The 16,795-nt window shown below is 39.3% G+C and overlaps 1 protein-coding gene across 1 annotated transcript; it reads left to right on the forward strand.

Annotated features, from left to right (window-relative positions):
• The first annotated feature begins 3,867 nt into the window (after positions 1-3,867).
• Positions 3,868-16,478, forward strand: LOC132593112 (vomeronasal type-2 receptor 26-like). The gene is made up of 7 exons (XM_060282127.1): positions 3,868-4,082; positions 5,274-5,562; positions 5,934-6,077; positions 7,091-7,981; positions 9,361-9,588; positions 15,111-15,237; positions 15,574-16,478. The coding sequence occupies exons 1-7, from the start codon at positions 3,868-3,870 to the stop codon at positions 16,476-16,478; spliced, it is 2,799 nt and encodes a 932-aa protein (XP_060138110.1).
• Positions 16,479-16,795: the final 317 nt, after the last annotated feature.

Below are 16,795 nucleotides of genomic sequence, written 5' to 3' on the forward strand. Positions count from 1 at the left end.
AGAACACTGTTATTCTCAACAGTTGCTTGTTGTTGTTGTTGTTGTTATTTATAGCTCATTCAAAGCTTTTCTGACTTAAGTAACGTATAAATTAGGATGTGGATTTCATTGTACAAAGAATACATTAAAATAACATGATTGTGAATGTTCTTTCCCCCCATTATTCACTTTCTATCCATATCATTCATCTAGACAGAGGAAGGCAGAATTCATCGATTTCTCTCTCCATTATACCATTTCAGCAACACTCTTAGGTATGTTATGTTGAATGATAGGAAATGAGCTTAGTTTTATTTTAAGGTGAGTCTCTTTCATTGGAGTACAATGCTGTAATAACAATACTATACTGACTTTAAGAAGCTTTGGGAAACAAGTGAAGGATAAGCATTCATGAATTGGGAAAAACCTGTAATTCCTTACAGACAGCATCCTAGAGTGACACTCTCAGGTAATGCAATTGAGGGAGCAGTTCACTTCCCCTTCCACCTGTCTGTTCCTTTAATTGTGTGACGACCAACTGGCATGGAGGCCTCCATTTACCTCCACTCTGGGAGGGTTCAATAAATAAATAAATACTTTTTAAAAAACCCAATAAAACACCAGACATTAAAAACTTCCCTAAACGAGGCTGCCTTCTGATGTCTTCTAAAAGTCAGATAGTTGTTTATTTCCTAGACATCAGATGGCAGGGCGTTGCTCATGGTGGGCGCCACTACAGAGAAGGCCCTCTTCCTGGTTCCCTGTAACTTCCCTTCTCGCAGTGAGGGAACCACCAGAAGGCCCTCAGCACTGGACCTCAGTGTCTGGGCTGAATAATGGGGGTGGAGACGCTCCTTCAGGTATACTGGCCCGAAGCCGTTTACAGCTTTAAATTTCAAGAAGTAACACTGAAGCAACACCCCCCGCCCCACCCCGCCCCGGCCACATCTGTAGAAAACAAAACTGTAGAAAACAATACTTGAAAAAGAGACAGTGCATGTATTGTTGTAAACTCTGAAATCTTTAATAAAAGTATTTATAAATATATAAATTGAATGAGTCCCATCAGGTTGTGGCGATTGCTATGAAGTACAGGTAGGTGAAAACCTGCAAGCCAGCCAATTTACTTGCAGGAGAAAATTCCTCCATGGCCCCAACAATGGCACCCCAGTAAACCATAGCAAGGTAAACATGCAACATGCCTGCTCTCAACTGGGCAGGCCCTTCAACAACTGGGTGGGAAATCCCTTGAAGGTCAGCCAAGAGGGCAACCCGCCCTCAAGCCCCTGGTCCTGATTTTGCTCCTTGTGCATCGCCCACCCACACCTCATTGTCTGAAGTGGCCGGAGGTAGGGGGGTCGAGCTGACTGTCCCCTCCCCTGACCACACTGATGATGGCAGCCACGGCACACCCACCACAACCATGCCATACAGAAAAGGCACACCCTGGGTAAACAGATATTACAGGCAATGAACAATTTACGCATATTCAAACATATGCACAAACACATCACAGCAACCTGGAATCAGCACCCAATGACCCAGAACACAACCCCATTGCAAATTGGGGGTTGCCTGTATTCATAGTGACGGTTATCTTTTTAAAAATCATAATAAGGGAATGGGAGTTAAAATAGTTAACAAAAATAAAGCTGACCTGAATACCTTCGGGAAAAAAAAATGGGGCATTACAATAATTAAATGGAGCATGTTAGGAATTCAGAAACAATCTATATGATTTGTAAATTGTTTACATGAAAGAAAATAGAGAAATAAATGATAAATGTAGAATTGTGATGATATAATTGTGTGGAAATACGAAGTAAGTATTCGAAAAACAGATGACGGGACGGAGGGAAGTCGAGTGGCTCTGTTGACCTTAAAGGTTCTGTGACCTTAAAGGTTCTGTTATATGAATGTTAAAAATGGAAAATCAATAAAAAATATTTAAAAAGAGAGAAATGAAATAGTTTCAATAAGCTTAGCAAGTGTGAAAAGTTATGAAATAAATGAAATATTGAAAAAAAATCCCTTAATTCAAATTTATATTCTTCCACTCAATTATTTTTTTAACAAAAGCAGGGAATGAAAGAAACCTAGAAGAAAATCATTTTGAATATTTGCAAAAACCCATTTCCCTTGAAAAAGTAAAACACGTTAATAAAGCCTGAAAGGTACAAAAGACTCCTAATATCAATGGTTTTATCAGGGAAGAAGAGGGTAGTGCTTTTTCTCTTTAAAAATGTTTAGGGGTGCTCTAATTGTGACTCAAGAAAATCACCATTTTATAGCTGAAATCGGTAAAAAGAAATACTGTACAGTAAATGGGCAAAAGTGCAGATATTAACAAAAAGTTTAGGGGTACCCCTGCCTGCCCCAGAAAAAAAGCACTGAGAGAGGGTATAGCCCCAACATTCAGGGCCTCCATATACCAGTTTTGAATAAATTAGATGTGGATTTTCAACAAGGTGGGCTTATTCCAGACTCTTGGAAATTATCCAAACTTGTTTTATGAACTTCTTGAATCATAAAGGGCATTCTCTTTTATTAATGTGAATCCTCAATTATTTACCATTGTTCTAGCAAACTACTTAGCGAACCTGACTCCAAAATATGTAAAAGTAGATCAGATTTTAAAAGATTAATTTTGGATCCCTAACTTAGAATAATTAATGTGATTTACCACACAAATCCAAAGGACATTTAATTGTCAATGGTGTTACTTGATGCCACAAAGGCATTTGGCAAATTGGAATGGTCCTATCGCTTCAAAATTAACCGTTCATTTAGTGGCTATGTGCTCCGATATCACTTCTTAACATATATTGGACCGGAAACGTTTCCTTTCATCATTTCAACCATTTTTGCTTCCAAACCTTAAAATAATAATAATAATAGTTTAAAGATCAATTAGAGATATGCAAAGATATATGAAGAGGACATGGAAGATGAATCAAGACAATGATCCATAGGAATATTTCCAATGCCTATTTCATTGACTTTCATATTTGATAATGGAGTGCATATTTGTGAGTCGTTGCTTGATCCTAGCAGCCCCATTTCACATTTGGATCCTACTAACTTTAAAATTAGGGGACACACACACTAAAAGATACTTGGGCTAAAAATATGTTTTCTTTCCTATTTTCAGCTGTGCTCCAGACAAGCCTTTTTAATTATTGCTCTTGCTTTTGGCCCTTATTATCCAAATCACATGCAGGTATTATTTCATTTAAGATATAACAAGTACGTGTTCTTGTTCAAGAATTGCTCAGGGGATACACAATAGAGTACCTGCAATTAGTCAGAGGACTGTAATGGAAAAATTCTTCTAGGAATTCCAGTGGCCAATAAGAAAATAAATCACATACATTGTGACGGATGCTGTAAATATACCTTTATTGTACACCAGCACTAAGAAGTAGAGAACCACAAGATAGATTTTTTCCCCGGTTAGCCTTCAGCAGATCTGCAGATTAGTCATTAAAGTCAGGCTGTTGCTATCATGGAGATTCTAAATCTACAGTAAGGCAAAGTTAAAGGGTTATGGCCAGCATGACAAAGCCGCTTCTGGCGAACCAGAGCAGCACACGGAAACGCCATTCACCTTCCTGCTTGGGGCAGTACCAATTTATCTACTTGCACTTTGCTTTCAAACTGCTAGGTTGGCAGGAGCTGGGACCGAGCAATGGGAGCTCACCTGTTGAAGGGATTTGAACCGCCGACCTTCTGATCAGCAAGCCCTAGGCTCTGTGGTTTACCCCACAGCGCCACCTGCGTATACAAAAAGAGGGATCTGTGTGCATTAGTTAGATTTGTAAACAGAATGGTGACATTATTAATTTTGTAGATATCAATAGATCAGCTGAATTTAGATTTGCATTGAGAATGGTGATATTTGTAATTTTGTTGTTGCTGCTGCTGCCTCACATAGCTTGCAAGGTTCAAGATGTTCAATGTAGAACGTGGCGTTCCAGACCGAATCATCCCAGGTTTTATAAACGTGGAGATTTCACCTATGGAGCCATCATTTTTCAGAGTGCCCTTCATCCGCCTCCAATTACCATGAACAGACATCCTGATTGGGAACAAGCACTTAAAATGTTTGCATAACTAATCATTTCTCCTTCATACTTTGTCTTTGTCTATATTGAATTCTGCAGCAGAAAATAAAGAGATTGAACTTTGGCTCCTTGCAACCCTGATTCTAAAACAGAAACTTTGAACACACTAGACAAGGGAGAGCTGCTGGAAGGTTTTAGGTTTTCAGCCTCCAGACAATGATATGTTCCTTTTTGCAATCTATTAATTAATTATAGGAATTTGTATCCCACCTCCCCATATACAAATAGCCACTCAATATGCACTGCACTTTGGAATGTCACCTGACTTTCATAGCATTGTTTTCTTGACTTATGTGGAATTCCATCCTCTTTCCATTTGTATCTCTCTCCATCACCATGTTGTCTTCCAAAGCAGGATTCTCATGCTATTGAAGAGTGATGGACAGCAGTACCCAGTTAAGTACTGAATTAAGTTAATACTGAATTCTCCTTCACACATCAAGCTACCACTCCCATCAAATAAAGGATCTAAACAGTTCAGATTTAGGACAATGCCTCTCCTCAACTCTCAAAACATTTCTATATTTCATTGAGTATGTTAGTAATTATTCAATATAGGGATTAAATATGTCATTGCCCGGAGACCATCTTGCTTGTGAGTCCTGGATGATCTGCTTCCTTTCCATGCAGGCATTTTCCCATCTTGCCTTGGAGGGCAGTGCCCTGACTGACTGACTGACTGACTGACTGTCTTCAGCTACAAAATCTGCTGAACAGACTCTTGGGCTGGGGTATTGTTTCGTACTTTTTGTTGGGGTTTTTTAGTTCACAGTTATGGCACACCCTGAGGCTCCATGTGCAGAACAACCAAACAGGTTAAGCTGCCCCAAATCTGCCTCTGCCCTGGCAGTGCGAACATAAGATTTTTCTATTTTGGCTTGCCAGGTAATGTGTCTTAGTGGAATATCCTAACTTCTGCCCACCCATGTCTCTGGAACGATCATTTTTCCAGCTTCAGCTCATTGACCCTCAGCTCAGCCAACTTAAACTCAGCCAAGTCTCAGCTAGGATGGGCCAGCTGAGACAGGAAGCAGCCCTCTGATTCAGAGACCTGCTGCATTCTAAGATGCTCATCCAAGGGGATCTTGCTATAGGATTGCTACTTTAGAAAATAATAGCCTCAGAAAGAGCAGAATATACTTGTGATACAATTTGCAACTTTCTTTTTAGTGGAGTGACAGAGAACTATCAGCATCCTCTGGCTTTGGCTTTTGCGGTAAAGGAGGTTAACGAAAACCCTCAGATTTTACCCAATATTACACTGGGATTCCATATTTATGATAACACATTGGATATTAGCAGGTCCTCTGCTGCTGCGATGCAATTTCTTTCACCAAAGGACAGATTTCTCCCCAACTTTTTGTGTGGTACCCATGAAAATTTATTGACTATCACTGCGGATGTTACTAAACGCTACTTTCCCATACCACAAATATTTGCTATCTACAAGATTCCTCAGGTAAGACGGTATGTGTGTAAAGATACAGAAAAAATACTACTTTCCATATCAGTCATGGTTTTGGAGGCATCCCAAATTAGTTTTTTTTAAATATATATTTAATTAAATTTCAAATGAAAAAAGTGATGAAAAAATATACAATTATAGATGACTGATGAAGAAAACAGACATAAAATAAACCAAATCAGGGATCCGAATGCATTGTGGGTAGCAGCTACAGCTTTTCATATAATAGACATAAAGGCTAAGGAAAACAGAATTATAAAAGATAGACTCTATTATGCAAAGGAAGGCTGATTATAGTATTCAAATGCCCTCACTGAATTTATCAACCACATTCATTCAAATAAATGGGACTAATGTTTTATCAGGGTGTGGTTTCAACCCTTATTAGATATACTGCTAGGACGGGGGAAGAGGAAGGTGACTTTCTCATTCCTCCCCCTGTTGATTCTGTAGGATGTTCTTTTGCAAGAATACCAAGCAGACGACAGGAAAAGCTGCTACATAGAGAGGTAAATCCTAATGCAGACAGGAAGGAGAGTTGGCACAATGTGCTCCAACCTTCTGCTGAAAGACACTACCAAAAATCAGGATAGGTCTTAGAGTTTCCATAAGGCTTTCCTTCCCAGTGCTAGCTTTTCTTCATGTAGTACGCTCCACCACATTATAATTATCATTATTATTTATATGCTGCCCATCTGAATGGTTTGCCACAGCTTCTCTGTGCGGCTTCCAGCAATCATAAAACCACAGTAATGCCACACATTGAAGCGTTCCTCATAGAGGACTTCCTTCAGATGTATTCTAAAGTCAGATAGTTCTTTATTTCTTTGGCATTTGACAGGAGAGTGTTACACAGGCCTGCTGCCACAACCGAGTAGGTCCTCCCTGGTTCTCTGGAACCTCACTTCTCACAATGAGGGAACCACTAGAAAGCTCTTAGAACTGGATCTCAGTATCCAGATGATGGGGGTGGACTTGCTCCTTCTGGCATTCATGGCTGAAGCCATGTAGAAAGTCAATGATTTTTCTGTGTCATACAACCTGCATAAATATGTGGTTGCATTTACCTGATTTCTACAACTCCTGTGTCCTTCCAAATATGTCTCATTTGCCTTGGAATTTCAATTTCAGGTGAATCTTACGTAAAGCCCTGATGTTTTTGTGTTGTTGTTGTTGTTTTTTTTTTAAAAAAAGAATCAGTACCATAATTATCTCAATTCAATTTAATTTGCAAGGTTGCTTCTAATGTGATTTCTGTTGAAAAGACAGTGGTTTGAATTGAGATTTTCTGTATAACATGTGAGATTTAAAATAGTATTTGATGTAAAATTAGAGAATTTACTGAATCTTGAAAAACCTAAAGATAAAAATACATTACAAAGTACAAACAATCATACAAATATGTGTGTGGTGTTTCACTAAGAAATACAGCACTGTACAAATGTTTTTTGCAGTCCCTGAACACTCACACACAGAGAAGCACCACCAATGTAAACTATTTTTTTTCATCACACGTATTCAGCTCATATATGATTCTGCTTCAATCATACCGGAGAACAGCGAAATCCCTTCCTTCTACAAAATGGTTCCAAAGAGACTTGATCAGTTCAGGGGGATTCTCAAATTACTTGACCATTTCCAATGGAGATGGATTGGATTGTTTGCTACAGATGGAATGACTTTACAATGGTTCATACAGAAGATGGTACCAGAATTTTCCAATCATAGTATTTGTTTTGCATTTCTTGATTCATTCACCAGTTTTGAATACGATATTGAGAAAAGAAGTTATGTGAAAAGTTCAATGTACTTGTCTGATAAGATCATGAACAGCAAAGTCAATGTCTTGGTCTTCCATGGAGAGGCTACAAATATGATCTTTTTAAGATATATTCTACACCTAGGAATCAAGGCCCAAATGCAAAATCCAAAAGGAAAAGTCTTCATTCTGACAATCGGGATGGAGTTAAAGACGTACCTCTTCAATTGTATCTTAGATATACGATATATCTCTGGTGCTTTATCATTTGCACTTCAGTCTAATGAACTTCAAGGATTCCGACATTTTATTCAGAACAGAAACCCTTCTAATGCTGAAGGAGATACTTTTATTAAAGATTTCTGGACAGATCAATTTTGCTGCAAATTCCAGGATACTGTTATGGGAAGTATGAGTTTATTACAGCGTAATTACTCTGGGAGAACTTATTCTTCTCCTTGCACTGGAGAGGAGAAACTCGAGAGCCTTCCTGAGCACGTCTTCCCAAGGAGTGTAACAGGCCAGAGCTACAGCTTTTACAATAGTGTCTATATTGTGGCTCATGCCTTACATGCCTTGATTTCATCCAGATCCAGAAGCAAAGCAGGGATGAAGACAGAAATAAGGAACCTTCATAATCATCAGCCATGGCAGGTGACAGAGTCCAAACTTGAACCAGGGGCTGGTTATTATTATTATTATTATTATTATTATTATTATTATTATTATTATTATTATTATTATTTTCAGTGACATTTAACTGTACATCTGAATGCAAATGGTTTGTTAGGAAGGATTTTTTTTCTGATTCATGTTCAGGAATTCCCTTTTTTGCTGACAGAAGCACCCAGTCTCTTTGCTTCTTTGTTGCCCACTACCCCTGTGGAGATGTTGATGGGAACTTGATTTGCTCTGTGTAGAGCAGCGTTTCTCAACCGCTGTTCCGCGGCACACTAGAGACACTGGCTGGTGTGCCACGACGTGCGGCGACGAGAAGGGCGATTTGCATTGTCACGTGCCTGGCGGCCGCCAATAATCAGCACTAACCCACCGGAAAGCAATATTTCTCCTCCTCTTTCCCAAAGCTCAGTGCAATATTTGGCAAGTGTTTCTTACAGTCATAATTATAATATAGGGCGGCACAGAGTTAAATTTTTAAACTTTTTTAATGGTGGTGTGCCTCTTGATTTTTTTCACGGAACAAGTGTGCCGTGGCCCAAAAAAGGTTGAGAAACACTGGTGTAGAGAGTTTCCCAAAATAGTTTGGGGAAGAGAGAACGATAAGGACCATTGCATCCCCAAAGCTAATTTCTACATACCACATTTGGAGCAGCTGGCCAGCATGTTTTCATCCATTCAGCATCTTTTCTGAATTGTTGTTTGAATGTTGAATGTTCAAATATGGTGTGTGTGTGTGTGTGTGTGTGTGTGTGTGTGTGTGTGTGTGTGTGTATATATAGTTTGGGACTTTCCACTTTTCTCGGAAACCGCTGGAACGATTGTGTTCAAATTTGGACACAGTGTCCAGTACCAATATGTGAGTGCCAACATCACCTTAGATTCCACACATGCCAAAACTTTGCCAGGTAAAAACTGAATTTTCTCAAAAAATAGCGCCCTCCACTGGACAACAAGGGAACAGATGCCATATCCTTTTGCAGCTAGAAAACCTTTGCACTCTATCAGCGGCTACAATGGTACTGCAGTTAGAAAACCTTCCCTCTCCACAGCACCTCGGCTTGCCTTTACAAACTAGGCCAAACTAGGCCGAATGGAAGTGGGGACTCGCATGGGTGGGTGATGGGGGGGGTGGACGAAATAGGTCATGGGTTGGGACAGGGTGGGGGAAAATATAGGGATGAGCCACAGCAATGTGTGGCCCCATCAGCTAGTAAGTAATAAAAATCTGACCTAGATCTAGTTTATTAACATCAAGAGGACAATATCCACCACAGTGGCCTTCATGGAAGCAGGGTTTTTTTTGGTCTGAACCATTTTCTTAAGTAGCTTCTTTTTTTCTGTTTTTGTTCTAGCTCTACCATTTTTTGAAAGCTGTGTCATTTAACAACACTGTTGCGGAGAAGATTTCCTTTGACCAGAATGGGGATCTCATTCAAAAGTATGACATTATCAATTTGGTCACATATCCAAACCAATCTTTCAATAAAGTGAAAGTTGGAAGGATGGATCCCCAAGCTCCTCCTGATGAACTCTTGAGCATCAATGAGGATGCAATAGTGTGGCCCAGCAGGTTCAATCAGGTAAGACCTCAATGCAGAAGTGTCCCAATACTCAATGAAGGTGAGTCTTTTGTTCGAAACCCAACCCTCTGCACAATTTTGCGCTTGCCTATGCTCATATAACAACCATCCCAACCCTCTGCGGACAGATTTCATGGAGGGTTCCCCGTTGCATGAAAATTTTACTCTCATCTAAGCAAAAGTAAAAAGCAGTCCGATGCAAATTTATTCCAGAGAGAAAGAGGGCATAGAATCTGCTTCAAAATGTTATTTGTAAAATGCATTAGAATGACAGAAATTGCTTTGCAAAAATGTCTATATTATGCTGATGTCAAGGAGTTTCAGGACACTGATGAACGTGCAGTGGGGGAAGTGGGGCTGGAGGCTGACTGGGAAGGACGGGCAGCCAGGAGGCAAGAGGTGGAGGAAGCTTTAGAGCTGGAGGGCGAAGGACTTAAGGAAGTGGAGGAAGAAGCAGGTCAGGGAAGTGAAGAGTCAGGTTCTTCCCTATCCTCACCTGCATTACAGTCTCCCAGAACCAGGAGAGAATTGAAGCAGAAAGAGCAGAAAGAGCTTCTATTCAAGTGTGGTGTCCAGATGTGTGTATGCAGCCCATAAATGGAAGTTTCAGAAGCTTCCAGGGGTAATCAACCTTTTAATACCTGCTGTCCACTAATGCATCTTTCTTGATGGTAAATTTTCCTTACCGCCCACCAGTGCTTGATGGAAGGAGGACTCAGCTTGTGCCCTAGAACCCCCTACCGCCCACCTAGAATCCTGAAATGCCCAATAGTGGGTGGTAGGGACCAGGTTGACAACTCCTGGCTTAGACAAGTGGTATCTGTACTTGTTGAGCCAGGGAGCACCCCTGATACTTGATTTCATACAAGCGTCCCTAAATGACGAGAAATTCAAACTAAAAGGCTCTTGAATTTTCATGCAGAATTTTTTTTAATGCATATGCAAATCTGGGTAACTAAATTCTACACAGCAAATAAAGAGAAATGCAGGGAAACCAAGCATACCAGGTTCGGCTCAACATTGGGTCGGCAGCAAGGGTGTGTGCACAACAGGGCCTGTCACGCCCTCTAAGGGGTCCTTCAGAGCCTATTGCAGCCACAGGAAGGCCCAACAGCAGCCCAAAGGAGCCCATTGCACTGGTTTCATTTTTAAGGTAATTCTCACATTTCCTTCAGCATTCTATGATGAGTATGGGCTTTTAGGTGAAAAAACTGCAATCCAAAGTGGGTGGGACTTCTGTCGTCTGATAGAAAGATGGTTGACCACACTCTATTTTTTTCCAAATAATTTTATTCAATTTTCCAATTAACAACCAATTAAAATAAAACAAAAGAAAAAACAATCTTTTACACAAAACATCTTATATTTTCCTCTTTCACCTTGCTCTGCCGAGCTATGACTTCCCCCCCTCCCTTCATGCGGGTTTCTTATTAATTCCATTTTTTGCAGTTCCTTATTGTCTTTTTTCAGTCAATTCGTAGGATTTATTTCAATCCTGCAAGTGTTTTTAAACTTCTACAGTTTTTCTCCATACAATCCACATATTTACTCCAGTCTTTTTGGAACCCTGTCTCTCCTTGGTCTCAGATCTTGCAAGTCAGTCTAGCTAATTCAGCATAGTCCATCATTTTCATCTGCCACTCTTCAATTGTTGGTAATTCCTGAAGTTTCCATTTTTGGGCTAACAATGTCCTAGCCGTGGTTGTCGCATACATAAACAATACTTGATCTTCTTTTCTAATCTCTCCTCCCATTATCCCTAACAAAAATGCCTCCGGTTTTTTTGGAAAGGTATATTTAAACATCTTTTTCAATTCATTATATAACATCTCCCAAAATCTTTTAACTTTATCGCATGTCCACCACATATGATAAAATTCACCATCTTTCTCTTTACACTTCCAGCATGCTTTACCACTCATTAGATACATTTTTGCCAGTTTTGCTGGAGTTAAATATCATCTATACATCATCTTATATACATTTTCCTTCAGGGCAGTACATGCTGAGAATCTTAAAGTTTGATTCCATAATTTCAACCACGCGTCATATTCGATATTATGCCCAAAATCCTTTGCCCATTTTATCATCACCTCTTTTGTCAATTCATCTTTTGTATACCATTCTAACAACAAATCATACATTTTTGACAAAAGCTTTGTTTTACCCTCTAACACTTCTATTTGAAATTTGGACCTTTTATCCTCGAATCCTAGTTTCCTATCTTCTCTAAGTACATCATTTATTTGGTGATATTGTATCCATCCTGTTAACACCTCTTTAATTTCTTCATATGGTTTCAACCTCCAACCTTTATCAGTTTTTATCAAAATTTCCTCATACGTGGCCCGCCTCCCCTCCATGTTTACTTTCTTAACCGTCAATACCTCTGCTGGAGATACCCACCATGGTGTTTTAGTTTCTAACAGCATTTTGTTTCTTTCCCACACCTCGTACAGAGATCTTCTTATCACATGATTTGTAAATCCTTTATGAGATTTTTTTATCATACCATAAATATGCATGCCATCCAAATCTATTATTAAAACCTTCCAAATCTAACAAGTCCGTATTCTTTAATGTTATCCATTCTTTTATCCAACACATACAAGACACTTCATAGTATAACCTCAAATCTGGCAAGGAGAATCCGCCTCTTTCTTTTCTATCCACCAAAATTTTGTATTTTATTCTTGGCTTTTTCCCCTGCCAGACAAATCTCGTCAAAATCTTCTGCCACTCTTTGAATTGTCTTGTTCCCCTTACAATAGGTATTGTTTGGAATAGGAATAACATCTTAGGTAACACATTCATCTTAATTGCTGCTATTCTTCCCAAGAATGACATTTTCATATTAGTCCATCTTTCTAAATCTTTCTTTATTTCTCTCCATGCTGACTCATAATTATCATTATATAAATTGATATTCTTTGCTGTCATCCATATTCCCAGGTATTGTACTTTTTTTGCCACGTCGAATCCATATTTTTGTTGTAGTTCTTGCTTTTCTTCCTTTGTCATATTCATCACCATAACCTTTGTTTTCTGTCTATTTAATTTAAAACCTGCAAGTTGGCCAAATTTCTCGATTTCTTCTATAGCTCCTGCAACACTTTCATCGGGGTTTTCCAATGTCAAAACTAGATCGTCTGCAAAGGCTTTCACTTTGAATTGTTTTGCACCTACTTTAATTCCTCTGATTGTAGAAAGATCTCTTAGTCTATTCAGTAATACTTCCAGGACCATGATGAATAATAATGGAGATAAAGGACATCCTTGTCTGGTTCCTTTTGTGATGTCGAAATATTCTGTTAATGTATTATTAATTATCAATCTTGCTCTTTGCTCTGAATATATTGCTTCGATCCCATTCAAGAATGAACCTTTCCCTCCCATCGATTCCAAATTTCTCTTCATAAACTGCCAGGATATATTGTCAAAGGCTTTCTCTGCATCCACAAACATCAAGACTGCTGACTTATCTATCTTGGTTTCCAGGTACTCTATTACATCTATTATATGTCTAACATTGTCCTTTAACTGTCTACCAGGAAGAAAACCAGCTTGGTCTTTATGTATCATCTCATTCAAGACTTCTTTCAGCCTCTTAGACATTATATCTGCGAATAATTTATAATCATTGTTCAATAATGATATTGGTCTGTAATTTCTTACTTCCAACCCATCTGTACCAGGTTTCGGAATCAATGTTATGTACGCCTCCTTCCATGTATTTGGGATCTTTCCTCCTGCAAGGATATCATTCATCACTTCTTCTAAAATTGGTACCAACTGTCCATTTAATGCTTTGTAATATTTCGCTGAAAGTCCATCTGGTCCTGGAGCTTTACCTTGTTTCATTCTTTTTATTGCTTGTTGTACTTCTTGTGTCGTTATCCTGTTGTTTAGTTTCTTTCTTTCCTCTTCTGGAATTGATTTCAAACCATATTTTCCTAAATAATCACTGATCTTCTTCTCATCCTCTTTCCTTTTGCTGTATAAGTCTCTATAGAATTTTTGAAAGGCTTTCTTAATTTCCTTTGGTTCTTCCATCACTCCTTCGTCTGTTTTTATTTTAGTTATTATACTTTGATTTTGACGTTTCCTTAACTGCCAAGCCAACAGTTTTCCTGTTTTGTTTGCTGATTCGAATTTTTTTTGTCTCATTTGCTTTATTCTCCACTCAATCTCCTGATTGATCAACATAGAGAATTGTGTATGTAGCATCTTTATGTTATTCTTAATTTGCTGATTCTCAGGTTTCTCAATCAGATTTTTCTCATTCTCCATGAGACATTTCAGAATTTCTTCCTTTTTCTTATCTTTCCTTCGCTTCAGGAAGCTGTTTTGCTGTATTAGAAAGCCTCTCATCACTGCTTTACTTGCATCCCATACTATGTCCAATCTGGTGTCTTTATGTAAATTCCAGTGAAAATAATCTTTCAGGACTTCCTTGGCTTTTGCTACCACCTCTTTATCCTCAAAGAGATCTTCATTCATTCTCCACCTGAAAGAGTTTTGGTCTTTTCCTTTCAATTCCATAAGTATTGAATTATGATCTGACAATGTCCGTGGTATTATCTCTGTCTTATTTACCCTGGGCACTAGCTCTTTAGAAACCCATATATGGTCAATCCTCCCCGAGCTTTGATTTGGTTCTGAGAAAAAAGTAAACTGTTTAGTCGTCGGGTGTTTCAACCTCCAGACGTCCACTAGGCCCAGGTTTTCTACTAAATCAAAAAAGGACTTTGGTAATTTTCCTTCATTCTTCCTTCACTTCGTCCTATCCAATTCTGGCACTGTCACTCCGTTGAAATCGCCCATTAGAATTATCTTTTGATCCATAAACTCTGTCAATCTTTCCTCCAAATTCTTGTAAAATTCTGCTTTATTCTCATTCGGTGCATAAATTCCCACAATCATCAATTTTTCTCCTTGAGCCGATATTTGAACCGCAGAACGATGGTTGACCACACTCTAAGGGAGGTATGTTCTTGAAGAGAACATCGGAACCATTTCTGTGTAAAGGTAGTGTATCTGAACCATGTGTAATGAGGCCTCTCGTTTACTTCAACATATATTCAAATTGTTTTTTTATGTTGCTTAGTAAGCTCAGGCCACTTTGCATAGCTGCCAAGTTTTCGCTTTTCTCGCGAGGAAGCCTATTCAGCATAAGGGAAAATCCCTGTAAAAAAGGGATAACTTGGCAGCTATGCACTTTGTAGCATATTCTGTCGTGAATTTTAATGATTCCAAGATGATTCTCCTGAAGATCAACATCTCAACCTTTCATTTTTTGATAGACACAGCTCTGTGTAAAGGGAGCTCCTTTGAACCATGTGTAATGAGGCCTCATAATCTCCTAATTTACTTCAACATTTATTCAACAGGCAAACAATTCAAAATGTTCTTTATGTTGCTTAGTAAGCTATGGCATTGTACAGCATATTCTCTCCTGAATCTTAATGATTCCAAGACAATTCTCCTGAAGATTAACATCTCCCCCTTTGATTTGTTGATAGACACGGCCTGTTGCTTTGTGTAATCCCAAGTGCCCGACCGGTTATAGGAAGAAAAGCAAGGAGGGGGAGTCCTTCTGCTGCTATGACTGCATTGTCTGCCCCAAAGGGTGGATATCAGAGCATGAAGGTGAGAGTTTCAGGATACAGATGAAGAAGAATGTCTCTACTTCACAGCGAAATACAAGGAAGAATAACAGGCACATTATGTGAATGCAATTAATGAGCACTGTGTATGCAATGCCCTTTTATGCATCCAGGTCTCCAATGTTATGTGCCTTCCATGTTTCAAATGAGATTTGGTACTGTCTATGAATCTGTATGTTTGTGAACCTTAGCATCTAGAGCCTTCTAGCACAGTGCCACCTGCTATGCATATGCCTGAGAGTAACAGCTATAGCTACTTTGTGTTACTTAAAGAGTTAAAAATAATTCCAACCTGGTTTTTTTGTGTTTTCCATTTCAGATATGCCTGTGTGTTCCAAATGTCCAGATGATCAGTATGCAAACAAGGGACAGAATGCATGTATTCCCAAGACTATAACCTACTTATCTTATGAAGAACCTTTGGGTATCAGTTTAACTATTTCTGCTGTTTCATTTTCCATTCTCACAGTTCTGTTGCTAAGAATATTTTTGAAGCACCATGAGACTCCCATAGTTAAAGCCAACAACAGGGACCTGACCTACACTCTCCTCATCTCCCTCCTGCTCTGCTTCCTTTCTGCACTCCTATTTATTGGCAGACCTGACAAGGTGACATGTTTTCTGCGCCAAACTGCCTTTGGCCTTGTGTTCACAATGGCTGTGTCTTCTGTGCTGGCCAAAACCATCACTGTGGTTCTCATTTTCATGGCCACACAGCCTGGATCCAGGATGAAGAAGTGGGTGGGGAAAAGCCTGGCCAGCTGCATTGTGGTTTCTTGCTCCATTCTCCAAGGAGGCATCTGCCTGGTGTGGCTTTCCACCTCTCCTCCATTCCCAGATAGTGACGCCCAGTCAATGACTGAGGAGATTGTACTGCAATGTAACGAGTCTTCCCCAATCATGTTTTACTGTGTCCTGAGCTATATGGGCTTGCTAGCCATGGCCAGCTTCACTGTAGCTTTCTTTGCCCGGAACTTGCCTGACAGTTTCAACGAAGCCAAGTTCATCACGTTCAGCATGTTGGTGTTTTGCAGTGTTTGGTTGTCCTTTGTTCCAACTTACTTGAGCACCAAAGGGAAATACATGGTGGCTGTGGAGATCTTCTCCATCTTAGCCTCCAGTGCTGGGTTGCTGACTTGCATCTTCTTCCCCAAATGCTACATTATCTTGTTGAGGCCTGAGCTGAACAAAAGGGAGCAGTTAATAAGGAGAGGAAAACACTGAAGAACATTGTTATTCTCAAAAGTTGCTACTTGTTTTTGTTTTTGTTTTTGTTTTTGTTTTTGTTGTTGTTGTTACTTATAGCTCATTCAAAGCTTTTCTGACTTAAATATGCATTAGGGTGTGGATTGCATTGTGCAAGGAATATCTTAAAATGACATATTTGCGAAATGTTGCCCCCCCCCCCCCCCGTTAATCACTTTCTATCCATATCATTCATCTGGACAGAGCAAGGCAGAATTCATTGATTTTTCTCTCAATGTTACCATCTCAGCAACACTGATAGGAAATGAAAGTTTTATTTTAAGGTGAGTCTCTTT

Source organism: Zootoca vivipara, chromosome 13, assembly GCF_963506605.1.
Source record: "Zootoca vivipara chromosome 13, rZooViv1.1, whole genome shotgun sequence".
Classification (NCBI taxonomy): Eukaryota; Metazoa; Chordata; class Lepidosauria; order Squamata; family Lacertidae; genus Zootoca; species Zootoca vivipara.

What these genes read in the sequence shown, in the direction of transcription:
- LOC132593112 (XM_060282127.1), top strand. Translation starts at nt 3,868, where the DNA reads ATGGTGATATTTGTAATTTTGTTGTTGCTGCTGCTGCCTCACATAGCT. An exon ending in CTATCTACAAGATTCCTCAG is followed by an intron (nt 5,563 to 5,933) that starts GTAAGACGGTAT and finishes ATGTTTTATCAG; the next exon opens with GGTGTGGTTTCAACCCTTAT. An exon ending in AAAAGCTGCTACATAGAGAG is followed by an intron (nt 6,078 to 7,090) that starts GTAAATCCTAAT and finishes ACACGTATTCAG; the next exon opens with CTCATATATGATTCTGCTTC.